General features: G+C 42.0%; 2 protein-coding genes across 7 annotated transcripts in view; both read right to left on the reverse strand.

Moving 5' to 3' along the window:
- Positions 1-4,324, reverse strand: part of rap1gap2a (RAP1 GTPase activating protein 2a) — an 82,868-nt gene extending 78,544 nt beyond the window's left edge. The window contains exon 1 of the mRNA XM_056440430.1: positions 4,237-4,324. Within this exon, the coding sequence (XP_056296405.1) occupies positions 4,237-4,277 (41 nt within the window). The 5' untranslated portion in view covers positions 4,278-4,324. The remainder of the gene's footprint in view (positions 1-4,236) is intronic.
- Positions 4,325-4,613: 289 nt separating this feature from the next.
- Positions 4,614-21,524, reverse strand: LOC130210319 (von Willebrand factor A domain-containing protein 5A-like). Of its 6 annotated transcripts, none has more exons than XM_056440424.1 (24): positions 21,372-21,524; positions 21,002-21,281; positions 20,284-20,366; positions 19,796-19,998; positions 19,102-19,324; positions 18,562-18,752; positions 18,363-18,477; positions 18,076-18,224; positions 17,897-17,985; positions 17,648-17,792; positions 17,344-17,423; positions 17,142-17,256; positions 16,891-17,049; positions 16,691-16,794; positions 16,186-16,406; positions 15,652-15,720; positions 14,775-14,921; positions 14,534-14,584; positions 14,311-14,346; positions 14,114-14,149; positions 13,917-13,952; positions 13,285-13,433; positions 12,989-13,112; positions 12,734-12,863 (listed from the first exon to the last, which is right to left on the reverse strand). In XM_056440424.1, the coding sequence occupies exons 3-24, from the start codon at positions 20,327-20,329 to the stop codon at positions 12,784-12,786; spliced, it is 2,568 nt and encodes an 855-aa protein (XP_056296399.1). In that variant the 5' UTR covers positions 20,330-20,366; positions 21,002-21,281; positions 21,372-21,524; the 3' UTR covers positions 12,734-12,783. The 6 variants fall into 6 exon arrangements, with proteins under 6 accessions (XP_056296402.1, XP_056296399.1, XP_056296398.1 ...); XM_056440423.1 differs by having other exon boundaries at positions 21,359-21,524; XM_056440425.1 differs by lacking the exon at positions 21,372-21,524 and having other exon boundaries at positions 14,775-14,909; positions 21,002-21,317.
- Positions 21,525-22,384: the final 860 nt, after the last annotated feature.

Genomic DNA, 22,384 nt, shown 5'->3' on the forward strand with positions numbered 1-22,384 from the left:
ACAAAGCGCAACTGTTTTTCTGATGAGGGAAATGACTCAAGCTGCAAACTCTTGATTTCAAAGTCATCATACATGATCACTCCGGATGCATGACATTTAAATTGAGATCAGTATTTCGTGATCATTAGATAACCAGTGACCAGTGGTCATGTGACAGATTCATGGATCATATGTGAAGTTGTGACGCAAGCGGACGTCGCATGATCCCTTTTACGACCAATCGTGACGATCGCGAGATAATCAAATTGCGAATACATGAGAGCACATGATATCTTGAGCTATTTATGGAGCAGAATTATGGATGAACCACTCGCCGGATTTTATTGGTGGAAGAGTGCAGCATTGTTGTTGTTACTGGCTTTGGTGTGGGGATTTCTCTTATGCATGAGCATTTGTTTCAAAATATTCTCACAGAGAAACACAGAAATGAACCAGACTGCAGGCGAGTAAACACGAGGGTAAACAACTGAGGTTGTACAATTCTCAAATACTTGGCTTTAAAAACTGGAGTTTGCATTATTATGAATCATGATATTGGATTATTGTTACCGTCGCATTGAAAATGCGGATGGTTATGTTTTGATCGCCGTGTATGCATGCGTGTTATTCGCATAACTCAAAAAGTATTAAACCGAATTGCATGAAATTTGGTGGGATGATTGGTTATTATCCGGGGACCATTTGATTAGATTTTGGGATCGATCGGGTCAAAGGTCAAGTTCATGAAAAAGGTCAAAATCTTCTTGAATCGCATGAAATTTAGTGGGATGATTGGTTATTATCCGGGGACCATTTGATTAGATTTTGTTGGTCAATTTATATCCAATTGGCATGCAACTAATGCCAAAATGTTCATAATTCAATGCCCAATCTTGTGATATGCGAAGGTAGCTGTTTGGCTTCCTTGGGGACCGGAATGTGCACAACAATAAATACGTTTTATTTTATTTTGTACTCTGTATATTTTTGGGATTCATCCTCTCTAGAGTGTTCCTAGCTCTCATTATTCTTTCTGTATCTCTTTTATGTCTTCACTTTTCCCATCTTTCACTCTTCGATAAACCTCCTTCTTTTTTATGCATTCTATTTTCATTTTCCCACTTTCTCTTTAGTTTTCCTCTCCGCTGGTGGATTTTAGTCAAAGTGACAGCAAGCCCACCCATACACCCACTCTTCCGGATCTCACACACACGCACATGCACGCGCGCACACACTCACACCCACACCCACACACACACACACACACACACGTACACATAATCACAGACGACCAGATAGCTACGTGAACTACAGCGCTGCCTGAACTCATGCACACACACTTGGCTCGTGTGCACATTCATGCAGACAAATCCACACACACACACACACACACACACACACACTATACACGGGCACACGCGCTGCACATCCTCCGCCCACGGCCTCTGCGGTGCCTTCATCCCTCCTCTCCCCCATTGCTCACTCTTCCAGACGACATTGATCAGACAAAAAAAAAACATCCATATAATTCACGTGTACTCTCCCTTCGCTGCAGCTCCGGCGGGCTATGAACCCGAGACCCCGCCGACACAATCAGAGGCAACAACCGGAGCAACTGCAGACGTCGGCCCACGCCAAAACAATTCAATCAGGTGCGCTCATGAGAACACGGCAATTTCCTCGCGCCGTTTTTACGACCCGCTTAATGGGAACACACACACACACGTGGAAACACAAGCTGTGGGAGTTTAAAGCACTTCCCCTCTGCAGCTGCTGTGACTCATGTGCCGCCGCATCAAAGTTCTCATTGATCTCATCACCAAAGTCGGTGAGGTAAGAAGAGGCGGGTGGGTGGACGGAGAGGCCGATTTTGGTTGGGAAACAATGAGCGCAGAAAGAATAAAGGAAACCAATTGCGCTGGTGAGGAGCAACAGAAAGGCTCGGAGAGGTGATCTACGAGGGAGGGGGAGGGGGCGGGGGAAGGAGGTACAATCGGGGATGAGACTTCACGGCCGCACGAGGAGCAGAGGGATGGAGGGAGGGCGTAGAGGTGCGAGAGGGAAGAAACACGGGAAGTGAGAAGTGTCGGCCGAGGGGTTTAATGAAAACGATGGCTGACGACGAGCGGAGGAAGGAGGAGAGGAGACCAGAGGGAGTGCGTCGCCTTTTTTTCGCCGAGTGGTATTTGACTTCTATCAGCTCTCACGTGGACTACTCAAGTCGTAATGGGAGGCAGAGAGATGAGTCAGAGAGTGGGCGCGAGATAACTATTCACTCAGAGGGAGGAAAAGGATTTAGGGAACCAGGACGTTCACATTAAAAGGGTCATAAAAATCCCTTTTCATTTTCGCGGCCTCTGCAAAAGTGTGAGCGTCGCAACTTCGCAAGCAGTAGGTGCACACGCACGTGTGTGTACATGCTAATCCCAGACTCGCCACACCTGAGAGGCACAGATTAGCCACCATCCACTTGACGCTGCAGAACTGGGATTTGTCGAAATTGTGCGTTCATATTGGGTCTATACATTAATATAGTGCATTGCACAGTTGCATACAATTATTCTGGATCATTCTATTTTATCTTAATTCGTATGGTGTATTTTATTTTCGTTTTTTCAAACAGTCCTATTCATGCATGTCCTTTATATTGTTTTGTTGCTTCTAAATCCATTCTGTATATGCCTTCATGTCTATGAAAGCACTTTTAATAAAGCCTCGTTGTTGAAAGGTGCCGTGTGAATAAAGTGGTAGAAAAGAGTACAAACGGCGACTCTGGAGCTTCTTAACTTTAGAGGCGGGCACAACATTTGCTTTATGTGCAAAAAAAAGAAAAGGGAAATCATTTGAAGTGAACGCTCATTGTATTTTGTTCTCGTCGGCAAGATTCGAAATGACCGTCTCACTTTAAAGTCTGTGAGAGACAGAATACTTCTCTGCAGGAGTGATTGAAGTACGTCAGGTTTTTTTTCTCCAGGTGATGCTGGGAGATCTTTGCCTTCCTTTGCTTTCAAGGACTGAAAACCTTCATCATGCATTTAAGATGTCTGATGTCTACTTTAATCACACATGCAGCACTTCCTCTGGAGAAACTCGGAAATTAAAGAACATCTCCCTCCGTGCTGCAGACAGTAGGGACCATGTTTCCGCAGGGGGGCTTTTGCTCACACACACACACACACACACACACACACACACACACACACACACACACACACACACACACACACACACACACACACACACACACACACACACACACACACACACACACACACACACACACACACACACACACACACAACACACACAGACCACAGTACACATGCACATCACATCCTCACATGCAGTTAAGAACACTGTCACATGTCAGCCACATATTCTTCTTATTCTTCTTCTTCTTCTTCTTCTTCTCATACTTAGACTATTACGAAAAATAATATGAAATATAATTGGTTTCATATCCTAGAATGCTATTATATCTGTTGCTTCCCTCGAATTTCCTCCTGTGGCGTGAACACACGATCATGAAAATAATCAAGCAATAATCTTATCCACCCTCCATAACCACCCCCTCAACCAACTGCATGCCCCGCGCCCGCCCCTCAACCAAATGCACACACGCAGACGCACACCAACACGCATGATCACAACAAGACAGCATAGGAGAAACCAGCAGTTGCAGCACCAGACGCAGCATTGCAGCCACACGAAAACAACATTGCAGCTTCCACTGGCACACACACACACACACACATTATGCAAACGCATGTCCAATCAACACACAACACAAATAAATACACCGCAATATTTTCCTCAAGTTGAAAAAAAAATAAACACAGAAAGGACAAAGAACCTGTGAAACAGATTCACACTTCACTTGTGTGAATTGTGTGTGTGTGTGTGTGCAGCTCACAAGTGTTATACCTAACCAGCTACTGCTCCAGCTGGAGAGCTCTCACACAAATCAGCACACACACACACACACACACACACACACACACACACACACACACACACACACACACACACACACACACACACACACACACACACACACACACACACACACACACACACACACACACACACACACACACACACACACACACACACACACACACACACACACACACACACACACACACACACACACACACACACACACACAAGCTTTTCCCATCATTCATTTGGCTTCCAGTTGGCTGTTTGTTGTCAGCGGCAGAACAAACGGCAGCAGAACGGGTGGGAGAGACTCACCTCGGCTCCCCTGCAGTTCCTTTACAAGCCGGGGTGAACATCTCTCAGGCAGTGGACGGTGCAGCATCAGCCGGAGAACCAGCTGCCAGAGCAGTGGAGCTGGAGTGCTGTGTGTGAGAGTGAGAGAGAGAGAGAGAGAGTGAGGGGAGGTGGAGAGAGAGAGAGTGCACCGGCTATAGGGGGAGGGTACAGCGATGAAGCGTCGCGTTGGAAGAGAGGCAGCAATAAAACGTCTGTGTGTAAGAATGGGAGATGGTGTTACCATGGAGAGGGCTACGCCTTAACTCCTTTAAAGCCCTTTCAGACCAAGAGAGTATTACCTGATTATTATTTATTATTTGACCAAAGACAGAAAAGGCAGTCTAAAAGATCAAAGAAGCTATTCAGTAGAAAAGGATTATAAATAAGGAGGTAGAGGGAGGGGATGAGGCCACGGAAAAGTTCAAAGACCGCGACCCGGGGACACGGTGAGCTCTCGACTCGTCATTGGTGCCGACAGCAGCGTCGCGGTGGCCTCGTCGGGAGGTCAGGCACATCGTGAGCTGCAAACAGAAACAAAAACAACATTTTAAAATCTAATTAAAGGTCTCGACATGAGAGTAAATCAGCAACGGAAGCAGCTGCAATGAAGTTGCAATGCTTTCATTTAAAGGTGAATATCATACCTAAATAAATCACCATTAAACCTACACAACGCCCTAAAAACAAAATACTGAGAGATGGCCACTATCTGCTCGTATAGTTATCGTGCATATTAACTAAATGAATTACCAAGATGTCATTTCCGTGTTAAATGTAGCTAAAGATAGCTGTGACTCAAGGATATCGCGTGCTTTTGTTTATCAAGTGAAAGCAGATACAAACAAACTGTGTGTAGCTATATTACACGATATTTAGATGCAACTGCCATCAGCTTTTAGTGTCAAAATGTTTTTGTTTTTTTCACCAAATGGGAGATGTTGTCGCTACCAGAAAGTCCTGAAATCTCCAACTATGAATTACGACTTGGCGGCTGACGTGCACTATTTTTTAAGACTTTTATGTCGACAGCTAACTAGACAGGCAAGGCCAGAGCGCTGTACCACCTTGATGTCCCTGATTTTACCGAACCAGATTCTGGTCTCACGTTTGACCAAACACACGGGTTTCTTTTGGCTTTGGAGAGCAGTGTGACCGTGGAGCGATGAGAAGATAAACCCCTGCTCTCGCCTCACAGGAGTGAACGTGTGCTGAAAGGTTTTCCCGGTAAAGGTCACTGATTTTTATATGTGACACATATTTCAACTCCCAGAGAAACACTCACGCACACAATCACCAACAAACACCATGGGATCATGAGTGCCCGTTTTTCAATGAAGTAGTTCCCCATTGAAGTACAAAGGCTATCAGATCAATCGCACGCAGCATTTGATCGATGTGTGGCTCATAGGCCACGGAGCTCCTCCAATAGCAGCCTGAGAAGAAGAAAAGCCCCTCTAAACTATTTGTTATTGATCTGGTTACCTTCGCATTGAAAATGCAGAAGGTAATGTTTTGATCGCCGTGTATTTGTATGCGTGCGTGCGTGCTATTCGCATAAGTCAAAAAGTATTAAACCGAATCGCATGAAATTTGGTGGGATGATTGGTTATTATCCGGGGACCATTTGATTACATTGTGGGATCGATCGGGTCAAAGCTCAAGGTCATAAAGGTCAAAATCTTCTTTTTACCATAGCGCGGTCAATTTATCCAAATGGCATGCAACTAATACCAAAATGTTCATAATTCAATAGCCAATCTTGTGATATGTGAAGGTATGCGCTCTACCGAGTGCCCGTTCTAGTTTCCTGTTGTTTTAACACACATGGACACATGGCACTCTTACTGCCCCGAACCACACAAACATACCCTACTTTCATGTGCTGTGTTTGTTTTAAAGATGTCTCTTCTTTTCCTCTAATCTCCAAGCAGTGTATTGCTCTGGATCCTTTGTCAATTCTAATTGGTCCTGCTGGTTGGAGATCTGCCAAAGGTTCTCATGAGATTGGCTGTACAGGCTACCGTACACACACACACATGCTGTGTTAAGTATAGACGCGACAACACTAGAAAAAGTGACGCGTTTGCTATTTATAGGCGTCTGCAGACGTCAGAAACACGCCCTCTTCAGAAACTTCCTAAAGCAGCTCAGATGAATTGAACTTTACGGAGCGGGAAACCGCACTTTGAGGACGACCAGCATCCAAATAATTCATAACTTGAATATTCAAGAGGAGGATTTATATGATGGAGATGGGAGAGGGCCTGGGTTGACAGCGGGCATCACTGTCGCATGCTGTTTCTGCTAAAGTCACAAGTCCCCCAAAGGCTTAAATCTGTCTCTGTGAGCTTCAGTAACGAGCGACGAGTCTGAGCCTTCGTCAGGGTGGGAGCCGATGGCACATGCCTTATGCTCAAACAGGTCACAGCTTTACTGTGATAGTTGTCGGAATTAAAACCAACCTTCCTCAAAAAGAAGCTCAGGAGCCTTTTCAAAAACAGTGAATTTAATTATCTATCCAAAAGCAGCATCTTCGTAAATGCTTGTGCTGAAAGAACCGTCTGTACCCAGTAAAGTGATTAAAGAGAAAAAGTTGTACTTGTTAGAGACATATACCATTTTTTTTAAAGAATGAAAGAAAGCAGCATGAGCCAAAATAGTGACGGCAGTGTCCAAATACTCATATTTATTTTCAGTGCCTGCGGTAACCGCCCACATCTTTCAAACTCCTCGTTTTCCTTTTTAAAAGCTCTCGTTCACAAACGATCACTGTGACATCATCAGGGTTATTTTCTCAGACACGTGACAATATTAATTTCTTTGTTTTTACATGCATGACTTGATGTGACACACCATCATGATTATAAGAAGTGTTTTACACACACACACCTTAAGAAGCACACCCTGATCTAATCACACCAGCTGTTAAATCAACAGAAGTGCACAAACGTATCCATGAAATCATTTTACAGAATGCTGTCGTGAAACTGAGAGTGCTACTTGCTGCCCTAGATTCTGTGGCGCTGACCTTGTGTTGGCAGGAACATGCTCCAGCAGACTGAGCACTGCCTCTTCCAAGCTGTGACAGGCTGTGATACTGCGGAGAGAGACTCTGTCCTCGAGCGCTCGCTGGACACAAACTAAACGCAGCGCCGGTTCCATCTTTTTGAAAGAAATACTCCATGTGGCGTACGTTAGCTAACCTGTGTGTTCGACCCACGGTATGAACAGGACTTGGTGCAAGAGGGTTCAGACGACATAGATGCTATGATCTATCTCATCATTGCTCGCAGAAGCATTGTATTATTGTTGTGTGTGTGTGTGTGTGTGTGTGTATATATCATATATATATATAATATATGTGTGTGTGTGTGTGTGTAAGGCTCTGTATCCATTGGTGGTAACTGAGGAAAATATTAAGCATTTTACTCCCCTACATTAAGTATAGTTTAATTATGAATACATTATGATATGATGGGGGGGGGGGTTACAAGCTAGAGTTAGAGCACTTTGACTTGTGATACAAGTACCTACATTGCAATACTTGTGTTTCTACACTGTAGTACTTTTAAGTATCTGAGTATTTCTACAGGTATATCATACAGAAACATATTTTACTGAAATTACCTGTCGTGTGTTAACATATCCCTTTTGATCTAAAACTATTCTCACGCCTGGGCATCACAAAGTTATGTATTAAAAGACTTTTTTTTTAAAGATATTAATGCACAAATACTTTAAAACAGATAGAAAACATTCAGACAGAGCTCAGTTGGAATTATGTATCGCAAAGGCCCACACAAACTTTTGGAAAATGCCGTATGCCGTGCTGGAAAGAATACCGATACAACCCACTAGGGGGCAGTGAAGCACCTAGAGATGGTCTTATCATACAGGTCTTATTGACATGAAGAGACAAGGTTGAGCCAATAAAATGCTATTTGTAAATATTCAATCCGTAAAAGGTTCATATAGTACATAGGACGGGACTATAGGTTTACTTGGTTTGTGTACAGCATCACAAGGTTCTCCAGATAATGGGTAAGGCTCCTTTAGACTATGCACACTTCACGCAGGAGGCTGAAGGGCTCTTATTTCTTCATTCAATGAATGAACTTTGTCAAACATCTGGCACTACACATCAGAAAATAATTATTTTAACCAGAAATTGAATTTTCCAAGGATGTTCCAAGGGCTTGAACAACGAACTAAAAGTGAAAAAGAGTAAAAGTGCATTGTTTGTTTATGAAGTAAAAGTGGCAGTATGGAGTAAATTTGTACCATTCCTGAAGGAGAAGCCACTTTTATGAAACCCAAGTGTGTCTTTCTGCACGGTGAAACCCAACAGAGCGTTTCCTGCATCCACAGACTCCGTCACACTGGATGCGGAAAGAAAACACACAAAACAAGACATCTATGTTATTATATCCTAACCCACCAATGCAGGCTTGGGCTTTTCCACCTCCTCGCCGGTCTTTCCCAGTGCAGCAGCCAGATCTGGATCCAGCACCCAGCAGCCAGACGCCTTCTGGAGGGAGACCAGCTGCAGCAACGGGCCTCTGAGTGGGCAAAGACTTTTCTGTGGAGGAAATCAAAGTGAGAAGATACAAATAATCTATGTGACTTATTGTACGAGTATGTATTTGAACAATCGTTTTAGTTTGTTTTTTGATCTTCAGTTTTTCCCATTTGTTACTCATGTATAGATACCATTAAATTACAGGAAATAAATATGAGTGAATTACGAAAGTAATGTTACATGCTAAACAAGAAAACAAAAACTCACATTTCTCTCTCCAAATAATAGTGTTGCTTCTTATTCTGAATATGTCTTCACCTTTATCATAAACTGCTTTTTAGCTGTATTAACAAAGTAGAGCTGATGTCATTAATTTAGTAAGTATTTGGTCATTAATCTAAGTATTGGACAAATACAAAGTTTGACCTGATGAACACATTGTGTTTAAATCAGAAAATCACCAATTGTATAACAATGTATCATTAGGGAGATGAATGGGTGTACCACATGACATGGTAATAACCCAACAGTGTAACTTCAATTACTTTATTTAGTTTTCAAGCAACATAGAAAGGGTATCCTGAGCATCCCTCAAAGACAAAAAGGCAGAGTTCTAAGATGGATTTGGTTTAAAGTGGCGGCGCAGGAAGTAAAGGGGCAGGTGATGTTGATGGTGTGACCTAGGGCTGCAACTAACGATTATTTTGATAATCGATTAATCGGTTGATTATTTTATCGATTAATCCATTAATCGGATAAAAAAACAAAAACTTTAATTTTCAACCCTTTATTCAAAACAGGGTCCGTACGGTCATGGAAAACCTGGAAAAGTCATGGAATTTTTAAATGGCTATTAGCAGGCCTAGAAAAGTAATTTAAAAAATAAAATCCCAAAATATTTGGAAAAGTAATGCAAATTTGTTTTATTTAAATGTTAATTTACACGGTATATATACGATATGCTTTGGAATTCGCATTGTTAGTTTAAATACTACATCTTCTCACTTTGTCACGTATAGACAGAGTTTTCACAAAATGTTTAATCATGGACATTTGGTAAAGTCATGGAAAAGTCCTGGAGACCCACTTGTCAGCATGTGGATGAACCTGTTCACTGGTCACCATGGTGATGAACCGTCACAAACAGACTGACAGCTTTCCTCTCCTGAGCAGTGGTCCCCATGTGGCCCCGCCCCCTGAACAATATCAGAGACGCGTTCCGATTTATTATTTTTTTCACCTGGCCCGCTGCCGTTGAGATTACAGTGAGACGCGGACAAAATGTGAAGTGGTGCTCTTCGCAATAAAACATCTTAGTTTGTACTCTAGGTTGAAATGCACTTATTGTAAGTCGCTTTGGATAAAAGCGTCTGCTAAATGACATGTAATGTAATGTAATGTGTCGCGTCTCGGCCAATCAGCGTTCAGATGTCCACAGCGTTTGGGAAGTTAGGTTAGCTTGATCTTCTACATCTTCTGCTCCGTTAAATGCTGTCTGCACGCGCAGCGCACACAACGAGTGGCGGCGTGGTTTATCTCCGTTGCCTTTCTCCGTGGAAAAATATTTTCCGCTATCCGCCACGGAATAAATAACCACGTTTTCTACGTTATACTCTTGTGGAAATGCCACAGACTAGCGCCCTGGTGTCTGGGGTCATAACGTCACCCGTAGGCGCACTCAGCTCCGTGAATGTCTCCGACTACGTGAATGACTTCCGCATCCAGCGCCACGTGAGCAGCAGCAGCCAATTAGATTCATCAACAGAGGAGCAGCTCAGCGCTGATTGGCTCTCACAACGCAGCGTTTCGTCTCTGCTCTCCCTCTCGCTCGGCTCTTGTTTCTCCTGCGCCGCTCTGCGCTCAACTCAACTTTGTTTACACTCCGTGACTTATTGAGCGCCACGAATCGATAATGAAATTCGTTGCCAACTATTTTAATAATCGATTTTTATCGATTTTATCGATTCGTTGTTGCAGCCCTAGTGTGACCCCTTTGCAAAAGCAAAAATGAGCCACGTTGGGCATTTTGGTAAAATATTCCTTTATTCGTATGATATTCACTATGAAGCAAAGTTTCCCCCGATGGAATGTCTGTGTAAATTTGGGCCAATGACAACTCTAGAAAGACCTTAAAACAAGGTAATGTAGAAGGTCCCACATGCCACATGGTCCCTCACCTCCAGCTCTTCGCTTTCAGAGGAACTGACCGAGAAAAACAAGGAAATCTTTCAAATCTATGAATGGTAAATGATACATAGGTATCCTTCCTTCCATAACCAATGCAATTGTATGATAGTAATGCTCCTTTGCTGCCTCCCTGTGGCCCGATCACAGGCATGCATAGACAACCATGCACATATTATATATACAATACAAAGATACACACAATAAAACGGAGCTCAATTAAGCACTGGGTGTCTTGAATAGAGAAACAAAAGAGAGCTTATGCCAACAACTCTGAACTTCTAAATTGTGTTGAAGAGATATAAGGGAATGAACCGTACGGCAGGTTAATAGCAGCACATAATGTACTGACTGGTCTTGTTTATACCAAAAGTAAAGCAAATGATTTGAAAGATATGTAGGTTAATTGAATGAAACACTTAACGTTAGCTAACGCTAGGCTAAACTAGCTAAGTAGCTCCCGAGTAGTCTGCCTCTACTTCTCATTTGATATATTACCTAATTAACCCACGTGTATGCTAACAAATTACATTTTAAGTAGTTTTCTAGACAGCATTATGTGGATTTAGCAAACTCCGGCCCCTCGAGTAACATTGGCGATGAAGCAGGGTAACTCATAGCTGTAGCTAGGTTAGCCTAGCTAGCTACTTCAGGGAGTGACTGCCGTCACCTTGACAGGTGGCTGCCGCGGCTTTGTCCGGTTCCGGAGTAGTTTGCAGAAGTTCATTATGGTATTTTAAATCGAATAAAAGCATCTTACTCGGCGTCAGGTTGTACTTGAATTCATCCTGTCGCGTTAGCTCTGGGTGCAAAACAAATAATCAACATTAAGCAAGACGGCGACGGCCGGACTGCTGAACTCGAGGCTCCCAAACCATGGTCACCACCAGGGTTGCCAGGTCTGTGTGACAAAACCAGCCCAATGGCCAATCAAAACCAGCCCGAAACAAGCCTAATGGCCAATAAAACCCAGCCCAATATCAGAACTCAAAATATGCCCGTGCCAAACCATATACACTGCTTTTAAAGTCCATGTCCATGTGTGTACGTGCTGATCTGGAGTCAGTTTGGTAGGATTTGGGTATAAATAAATTATTTCATTTAAAATATGGATTTTTATTTGAAGATATTCATTTAATTTGCATGCAAAATAGGTCTACCCGAACCAGCGGACAAAAAATTCAACCCGCGGCAACACTTCAAAAGTAGCCCAATTCCGCGGGAAAACCGCGGACCTGGCAACACTGGACCACAATATGGTGACGTCACGACAAGGTCTTCCACTAAAAGGAGAATACACTCATTGACAGGAGTGCAGTCAGTGCACGTCCATTATATGCCATTACATAAAGCACAGATCAAATATGATAGTGTAACCATTTTAATGACACCAAAATGTGAGACTGATTGAATATATATATTTGTATGTATGCAGTTATCGGCGTAGGATATTTCTGTGTGGAGTACATGGCATAAAATATGAACAGAAAAGCAGAGGAACATGGTTGGGCTTTTAAGAGAGCGACGCTGTGTCAATATTGCTACAATAGTTTATAATATAACACTTGTTTCATCTTTTTATTTATAATCATCACCGTATTTCCCATCTATAAAATGTTACTCAATTAATTCAACCACAAGGGTTGCAATTTATGTCATGTAGATACATTTGTATTAACATAATTTTACAATTCAGTGTCCATGTGTATGATCAAATGAAAATAATGCAAAGAGTTCAGTTTCATGTTAAAGAAGAAAGGAAAAAAAATGTGATCTGCATCTGTGTACCACTCCTGAAGGAGAAGTGTACTTTAATGAATCCCTCAGAGCCCCAGGGCGTCTTTCTGCACGGTGCAACCCAACAGAGCGTTTCCTGCATCCACACACTCCGTCACACAGGAGGCTGGAAAAAACCACAAAACAAGACATCAGCAGACGGAATGCAGGCAAACAAACAGAGGGTTTTAACCAGCACTAACAACTACTGTGTAAAAACAACAGATTACAAATAAATATGATGTTGTTTACCTTTCTGAGCTCGCAGCCATGACACAGCCTTCATAGCCAGAAGCTCCCACTCTTCCTGAGCATCCATCTTGAAACCATGAAGCCAGACCAGAGCCAGAATGGTGGCCCACACTTCCTGGTTCACCTAATTCATCAAATCAAAAAATACAAAAATAAATCAAGAAGAATAAATACAATTTTGCACAAAAGGAAAAATCTGACTTCCTAACAACATAATAACAATAGGAAATTGAAGTGAAGTTAAAATGTATACAAATATTCCCTTTATGAATCTATGTTATTATATTCTAACCCACCGATGCAGGCTTGGGCTTTTCCAGCTCCTCGCCGGTCTTTCCCAGTGCAGCAGCCAGATCTGGATCCAGCACCCAGCAGCCAGACGCCTTCTGGAGGGAGACCAGCTGCAGCAACGGGTCTCTGGGTGGCTGAGTGGGCAAAGACTTTTCTGTGGAGGAAATCAAGATACAAATAATCTATGTGTCTTATTGTACTAGTATGTATTTAGACTAGAGCAATCTTTTTAGTTTTTTTCCCTCCAGGTTTTCCCATGTTACTGATAACAGTAAATTACAGGACATGAATATGAATGAATTATGAAAGTATAAGTGACATGCAAAACTAGAAAACAGCAACTCCCATTTCTCTCTCCAAATAATAGTGTTGCTTCTTATTTGGAATATGTCTTCACCGTTATCAACTGCTCTTTAGCTTTTTACAAAGTAAAGCAGATGTCATTATTTTAGTAAGTATTTGTTAATGAAGTATGAATATTGGATAAATACAAAGTTTGACCTGATGAACACATTGTGTTTAAATAAGAAAATCAAATGTGTTCAAATGTATCATTATGGAGATGAATGGGTGTACCAAATGACATGGTAATAACCCAACAGTGGTCATCAGGTGTATGTTCAATAACCGTACTTACTTATCAAGCTGCGTGAAGTAGGTCTAATGGGAATCTCTGAAAGAGAAGAAGAGATGAGGAACATTAAACAAAGGTAACAACCGTAAATACAAGGAAGGAACTTAAACTGTAAAACTCATAGAATGAGTGGGTGTACCAAATGACATGGTAATAACCCAACAGTGGTCATCAGGTGTATGTTCAATAACCGTACTTACCTTCCAAGCTGCAGTCAACAGATCCATCGTACATCGCTGAAAGAGAAGAAGAGATGAGGAACATTAAACAAAGGTAACAACCGGAAATACAAGGAAGGAACTTAAACTGTAAAACTCATAGAATGAGTGGGTGTACCAAATGACATGGTAATAACCCAACAGTGGTCATCAGGTGTATGTTCAATAACCGTACTTACTTATCAAGCTGCATGGAGTAGGTCTAATGCGAATCTCTGAAAGAGAAGAAGAGATGAGGAACATTAAACAAAGGTAACAACCGTAAATACAAGGAAGGAACTTAAACTGTAAAACTCATAGAGTCTCACTGTATAAACCGCACCAGAAACAGAGGTGAAGTGCAAAGAAAAGAAACAATTGAACAGCGACACTGGTATTGTGGAGGCAGGTAGAGATCAGCACCATCATCATCATCCAAATCTTCATGCTGCAGAGTCATCTCCTGTAGCTTCGCTGAAAGAGAAGAAGAGATGAGGAACATTAAACAAAGGTAACAACCGTAAATACAAGGAAGGAACTTAAACTGTAAAACTCATAGAGTCTCACTGTATAAACCACTGCACCAGAAACAGTGGTGAAGTGCAAAGAAAAGAAACAATTGAACAGCGACACTGGTATTGTGGAGGCAGGTAGAGATCAGCACCATCAGCACCATCATCCTCATCAGCACCTTCATGCTGCAGAGACTTCTCCTGTTGCTTCATCGAGGTAACTGACATATTCCTTCTATTAGAGAAAAACTTTCGGGCTTTGCCTTCCTTAGATTTCTCCTTACGAGCTGTTGAGAGAGCACAATCCTAATACATCATTATCCATTATCTCCTTATAATTATAATTCTTAATATTATTATTAAATTAACATTAAAATGTATATTACTGAACTATTATTATTTGCCAGAACTACTTATTTGATATTAGTATCTAGTTATTTTATTCACAAGTAGTATTGTTGATATATTTAGTCTGTTGGTTGTTCACTTGTTTAATAATTGGGTAACGTGTGGTTATATGTAGGAGTAGGCAGGTACAGGACCAGCATGCACCTGGGTAGGCCTTTGGGTTTTTACCAGCGCAGGAGAGGGGCAGCATGAGGAGTTCTTTTGTTTGTTTTATTTAGTTAAGTAAATGATCATTTAAACGGAATGCTGAATGGACAATGCTTTCTTTTGGCTGCGTAAACCACAAACCCACGGTGTCAATGTGACTATATAACAATACCTTCTTATTAAGAATAGAACTGTGTACAGTGTTAAATAAAAAATTTTTTTGAAACATGACACTTGAACTTCCCTAACTTGCTGCACGATGCAATCACATGTTTCCTCTGTCAATGACTACCAAAGCAAAATGGAGCCAAACCACTCGTACTTTACATTCAGTTGATCACTAAATCAACCAATAAGCAAGCAGATCAATTCTGCCTGAGAACTGTGTTTTGTTTATTTACAGATATTTAGTCAAATTTAGAAATACACAAATGTGTGTTCCACTTGTATTTAGCTTTGGAGATCTTCACTTACACATCATCACAGGGGCATCACATGACATCGGAACACAATGGCTCCTCATCATACCACAGGACATCAACACTTTGAGAAGAAAAAAAAAGTGTACGGTCAAGATATGAGAGAAGACAATAACTAAAACAAAATCAACAAAACTATTGGATCTGACCTTATTACAATGACTAACAGCAAGCAGTTAAAATAATAATAATAATAATCATACATTTATTTTATAAGGCGCCTTTCAAGGCACTCAAGGTACAACACATTAAAAACAGTTCAATTGATGGACACAATTAAAAAAGCAGAACAGTAAAAAAGGAGAACAGAAATAGCTCAAAAGTTGAACTTTTTACGGAGAAACAAATGAGCACCAAACAAACGCTCGCTCTCAACTCCTAAACTAATGAATACAGTGATTTGTACGTGATCCATCATTTAATGTTAAAGCAGTTCATCACCATGCTTCTCTGCAGTATCCTTCACAGTCAGCTAGTATCTAGTAAGTAGAGGGTAACTGTAGTTTGTATTGATCTTGGAAACACTCACTGGGTGTTGGAACATTTCTGCGCACCAGAGGCCCTTGAATAACTTCACTGTTGCCTTTGTTGACAGCGATGAAGGCAGTGAAGGCACTGCTCACTCCTGATTGGACGCTGAGCTCCACCACCTTCTTCTTCCCTCCTCCATCTTCCTGTCCTCTGCGCTCTCTCTCCTCCATCTCCAGGGAGCGAATCAGAGTGCGAGCAGCCAACCTGTGGACCGTTAATCTGCAGAGAGGAGAGAGATGTTAACACATCAACACAGAGATGTACCAAATGATGACGAACATACGAATTATGTATTTTAGGGTTTTATGTAGTGGAGTAAAAATGATATAAAGCACTTTTACGTGACGCTCATTTTTTGAATAAATCATTTCATTTAAAGCTGTCTGCACATTCCGTGTCAGCCACTGAGAAGACCATTGATGCATCAGTGTATTTATCCACATAATTAAATGAACCTCCACATTTGTAAGGACAGGACTAAATGCATAACAGTGCTGCTTCACCCAGTGTCCTCTGCAGGTTTGAGACTGAAGTGAAGCTGGTTCTGAGAGGGATGACCTGCCAGGCTGTACTTCACCGTCACACAGCCCTCTGATGCCTCTGAACTCTGAGAAAGCATCAGAGTTAGAAACCACTTGTAATAATTAACCTGAAATACATCAAAACAGAAAGTAATTTCACTGTGAGATAGTGCTGCTCCTACCTGTCCAGTGAGCTGGGCATAAACCAGTGACCTTTGACCCTGGAAGAGGGCTGTGATTGGTGGAGAGAGAGCAATGACAGAAACTCCCTTTGGCAAATCCCACTTGACTGAGATGTCCTGCACAGCTGGCTGCAGAGCAAATCGCAGCGACTGCATCACCTGAGGAGCAAAAACATCATAAATATATTAATTTACATTCATTACTTTGTCATCTGTCCTCATTGCACGTTTTATGAAATGAGAAGTCTTACTTTGGGTTGCATCCGGTCCGTCCCTGTGATGAACTGAGCGTGACCTCCTCCTTTCTTGGCCAACCCGTTGATAAGAGCAGAACTGGCCCCTTCCCCAATCCCAAAAGAGAAACACCTACAGTACAGTAGTTTGGTTGTCACACACACATTTGAACAATGGGCATATTTTGGCATTTGTGTGGGCGTCTTCTTTTGCTTTCACCTGTGGGAACCTGAATTCTGCTTCACCAGATTTATGACTTCTTTGGTGTTCCCCACCTCTCCGTCAGTAAAGACAAATAGCTAGGGAGGAGAGTTTACATATCACTAAGTTACATAACATCACATCCATGAATATACATGTGTTGAGTCATCCAAACCATTCTATAAAAGCTGTGTGTGTTTGCTGTTTTAGTCCAACTATTGGTTTTACTGGTAAAGTCAAAAGAACAAGGTGCGGTAAGAATGAACCGTATGCGTGTGTGTTTGTATATGTGTGTGTGTCTATGTGTGTGTGTGTGTTTTACTTGTCGAGGTTGACTGGGAATGCAGGGCTGGCTGTAAATATGTTTCAGTGGCTCCAGAATCTTGGTTCCTCCCAGGTTAGCTTTCATCTCCTCAACATTTTTCAGAGCCTCTTCCATGGTCTTCTGGTTGTACTCTACACTCTCACTGACCCCAGAAACAAACATGTGAACTCATGGAGCAATGAACACGTCACATACACATAGAAAAAGTGACAATACAGGCCATAATAAACCGAGGGAGTGACTTACGGGAAGATGTGTTCATAACTGGACCCAAAGCTGTGGATGTTGAAGTGGCAGCCCATCGGTAAGCTCTTCAACAGGAGCAGCAAAGTATCCTGAAGGGAGGAGAGAAGATGGTGAAGGTCACTGTGAGAGAGAGACACAACTATATAAATGATATGGTAGAAATAACACATTATTAATACCGTGGCACTCTTCATACGCGCCCCCTGCATACTGCTAGATCGATCCAATAAGAAGACAAACTCTCCACATGAAGCGACTGAAGACATCACAGCCTTCGGGAACTCAGGGTACAGGCTCAGCATCGCCACTGGATCCCCCATCAGAGAGCCTGAAGCATGAGGAGAGACAGAATCACATGAATGAATCTGCAATAAGCTATTTAAAAAATAATTACATTTAACTCATTACATCAGTGTCAAAGTAATGGCCTTTTTTGATTTGCAATACGTCACTAATGGTCACTCACCAGGCTCGGAAGAGGCCCGCCCCGCCTCCACCACAGCAGTGGGCTGGTGGGCATCTTTGTAATAAATCAGCAGTTCAACATCTCTGTCAAACTTGTGTCCTGCAGCCATCTTGACCTGCAGTTCACAAAACACTCATAACTATCATGATGTATACATCGTGATGCATCCTCTCACAATCATCACGAGAACTCTCCGTACCGTGGTCTGGGTTTGCTCTGTGTTGAGGTACTGAAGAGGGTCCAGGGGACAGTTGGACTCTACTTTAACGACGGGACGAGGAGAGGACACTCGGGCGGAGAAAGACAGACTGTAGGGCACCAGAGAGGCTGGAACAGAGGTCACCTGAACAGGGGTCACCTGAACGTTGCCACCTTCACTATCTCCACTCCCTGTTAACAAGGTAAACATGTTAAAATATGCAGCACCATCGTAGCCTTTGTTGCACATCAAACCTTCTCTCTGTTCCTGTTTCCTGTCAAACTGTCCACTAATGTAATGTAAGATGTCAAATACATTTGTGCAGCAGCGAGGGAGTCGAATGATGGACATACCCAGCCTGAATAATAGTTTCTCGTGAAACTTAAACAACACTAAGGGGTCCACGTGATAGCATTTCACCAGAAAGCCCAAAAGGTGTAAAGGGTCACAAGTAGATGCAATAGCCCCCTCTGTATGAACAGGTGAGCTCGAGGTTGAAGCTTCGGGGCTCCTGATGAAGCTGTTGGCGGGTTTTCCTACCCTGAGGTTGGTAGCGAGGGTTGAGCACAGCAGGCAGACAAAACCTCAGCCCTTCATCAGCCTGCACAGCCAGCTCAGTGACGTACTCCAGCCTGATGGAGGCGCTCTCTCCTGGAGGCAGACTGCCCACACTCAGGGAGAATATATCCGGACTCTGCTCACTCTCCTCCAACAGGAAGGCCTGCTGACCGGAGCTCAGAGCATCGTCATACTCCTCACGGGCCTGAATCACAGAGGTCACATGTGAGCCACATTCTGTATGTACATATGTACATATTGTATTATTATATTTGTGTATGCATATATGTTGTGTATATATATATACATATATATTTTATTTGTATTTTATATTTTACTTTGTATACTTTGCACAGTCATTGTATTATATTTGTTTGTGTGTGTGTGTATATATATATATATATATATATACATATATGTTTCATTTTATATACATATATACTTCATTTTGTATTTTATATTTTACTTGAAAACATCTATATCTTTCATACCTGTTTAAACAAAATATTTAATATTTTATTATATTTATTCTCGTATGTTTAGTTTATTGGTGCTGCGACTGTGACGACAAATTTCCCCTTGGGGATTAATAAAGTATATATCTATCTATCTATCTATCTAACATTCACTGTGATCTAAAGCTCCTCTGTGAGTAAGTCTTCGCCGTCCAGCTCACCTCCTGCTTCTCCTTCACCTCGGCTACAATCTGCGTCTGTCCAATCGTAGCACTGAAATGACAGACAGCAGCATCTCCGGGCAGAGGGAAGACAAACACCGCCTCTAGTGGTTTGTCCTCCTTGTTCTCATAGTTCAGAGTGGAGACCACTGTAGCCACATGGTCCCTCACCTCCAGCTCCACCTCCACGCTCTTCAGAGGAACTGAGAAACACAAGGAAACCCAGTGAACACAGACCGTTTGAAGACTTTGTGTTTTGTGGGGGTGACCATTTTTTTGCAAATGGTTTGTAATATGTAATTAAAGTCCCCGAACGGCTATGTTCTCATTCACCTCTTGCATGAATGTGTACCTTGTTTATTACATTTTATAAGATGTTTGTAAAAGCCCCTTCCTGCCATGAGGCTCACACACAAACCTGTACCTGGACAAAACATACACAAGCTAATGTATTCATGATGTATAACAGGTTTTCAACAGCTCTGTACCTGGTTCCTTATTGGCATTGAGCAGTCCACAGCACCTCACCATCATGCCTGTTTTTCAGGTTACACCTTTCAGGAAGCTAGAGCTGTAAAAATCAGAACCAAAATTAAAATGGGAAAAGGACATTTTCATTTCATTTCATTTATTTATTTATTTGTACAGGGACCGTATACACAATAATCAACCCATGGGTAAATGTGTTAATGTTAGCTAAGACTAAATTTCAGCTTTGGTCCCTGTGGCCAGATGTTACAGCCTTCACTAAAGGAGAAAGAGGTTAACACAGTAACATAATAAAAAATCCTTTAAAAAAACAGACATAAAAACAATAATTATTTACACAATCACTGAGGAGGGAGTCACAATTCATGCTCACACATCTGACTGGTACATTAAACTCTGTTATGCTCATAAGCACTGCACCATGAATGTTCAGTCCAATTTCCTGAAACTCTCTTTTCATTTATTAAAGTTTGAATACATTATTAGTCTATTCATCATTAAAAAAAAAAGTTTAACCCATTTTTTTATTTGTTGTATTTCTTGCCAGAAATAATGGATCATAACTGTCGATGGACATTTAGCATAAAACAAAAAAGGAGACAACAGGAGTACCGGAACCAAAAATGTGTATAAAAGCAAAATGTTGTCCTGATGTATAATACGATTGGTCAAAAATAACAAATATGTAATCCAATCATGAAAATAATACTTGCTTACCTCAGAAGTAATGGTGCGTTCACACCGGACGCGTCGAAAAAATTCTCTACGCGTCTGACGCAGCAGTCTTGACGCGCGTCGAAAAAAGGGTGTTCACACCAGACGCGTCGGACGCGTCGGGGGCGGAGTCATAAATGAGTCGAGGAACGACAGGACCGCAGCGTACTTCCACTTTTTAGTGGACTGAGCTGCACTCCCACTGCGCTTCTCGCTGCTCTCTCTCTCTTCTCTCTTTGATACGTGTCTCTGAGACTTTTCCACCTACAGCGGCAGATCTCCTCTGCCATGAAACACATATGCCGGCGGTTGGTTGATAGTAAAGTACAACAAATAGCGATAATAAAAGCAAATACATACATTCAAAACGTACCAGGTAGTCCCACGGCTTCTCCGACCTTGTTCCACGCTTTATCTTTATAGCTCCGGTTTCGGTAAGCATAAAGAGTTGTATCGTAAAGTTCGGGGTGCCCACAGACAGCGACAATAATCTTTTCCTCCATTTTTTTCGACCGGCAGGACGATGACGAGCGGAGCTGCTCAACGCTGATTGGCTGACGCAACTATGACTCACGCGTCTTTGCTGCCAAAGTTGGGAAATTTGAACTCGCGCGTCAACGAGCTGCGTCTGTTCGCGCTGTTCGCTGAGTTCGCCCCGCGACAAACCCTCTGTTCGTGCTGCTTCAAACGCGTCTGACGCGCTGCTCGCTGGAAAATACGCAGCTACGCAGCTTCGACGCAGCTTTGCATTGACTTAACATGTAATCTCGACGCGCGTCAAAATTTTGACGCGTCCGGTGTGAACACACCATAAGTGTCCTCTGCTGCAGTACGCTTCCGGAGAGTAGTGAAATATGCTTCTGGTTGGGGTTGTGCAGTCAAACCTAAGCCACGCCTCCACTTCAAGCAGCTGGAGTTTCCACATTACTTGCCAACACCCAAACATACTCAGGAAGGAATGCTGCTCCGCATGAAGTCACGCGCACGGACTTAAAATGACTTATGTATAAATAAATAAATAAATGAATGCATGAATAAATACAATAATAAATAAATAAATGCTTAAATAAATGTATAAATAAATAAATAAATACAAGAATAAATGTATAAATACATAAATAAATACAGGAATGAATAAATATAAGTTGTAACTCAACAGGACATCATTAAATAAATATATCTCTATATTTCTGTATTTCTTCATTTATTTATTTATCTATTTACGTGTCCACACGTATTTCTTCATTTATTTATGTGTGACATTTATGTGTCCGTATATTCAAATGAGCTGGGCGGTCCGAACCTCATTGTTGAACAGGATTGGTCAAGTCGGGGAGCAAGACAGAAGCAATCGATCCCTAGCACTTGGACCTGTAGACCAACAGT

This window comes from Pseudoliparis swirei, chromosome 20 (genome assembly GCF_029220125.1).
Source record: "Pseudoliparis swirei isolate HS2019 ecotype Mariana Trench chromosome 20, NWPU_hadal_v1, whole genome shotgun sequence".
Classification (NCBI taxonomy): domain Eukaryota; kingdom Metazoa; phylum Chordata; class Actinopteri; order Perciformes; family Liparidae; genus Pseudoliparis; species Pseudoliparis swirei.

Coding starts and splice junctions, on each gene's coding strand:
- LOC130210319 (XM_056440424.1), bottom strand. CDS start 20,329: ATGATGGTGAGGTGCTGTGGACTGCTCAATGCCAATAAGGAACCAG. Junction 19,325..19,795: donor AGGTGAAGGAGAAGCAGGAG/GTGAGCTGGACG, acceptor TCTGTGATTCAG/GCCCGTGAGGAGTATGACGA. Junction 18,753..19,101: donor CCCTCGCTACCAACCTCAGG/GTAGGAAAACCC, acceptor CCTTGTTAACAG/GGAGTGGAGATAGTGAAGGT.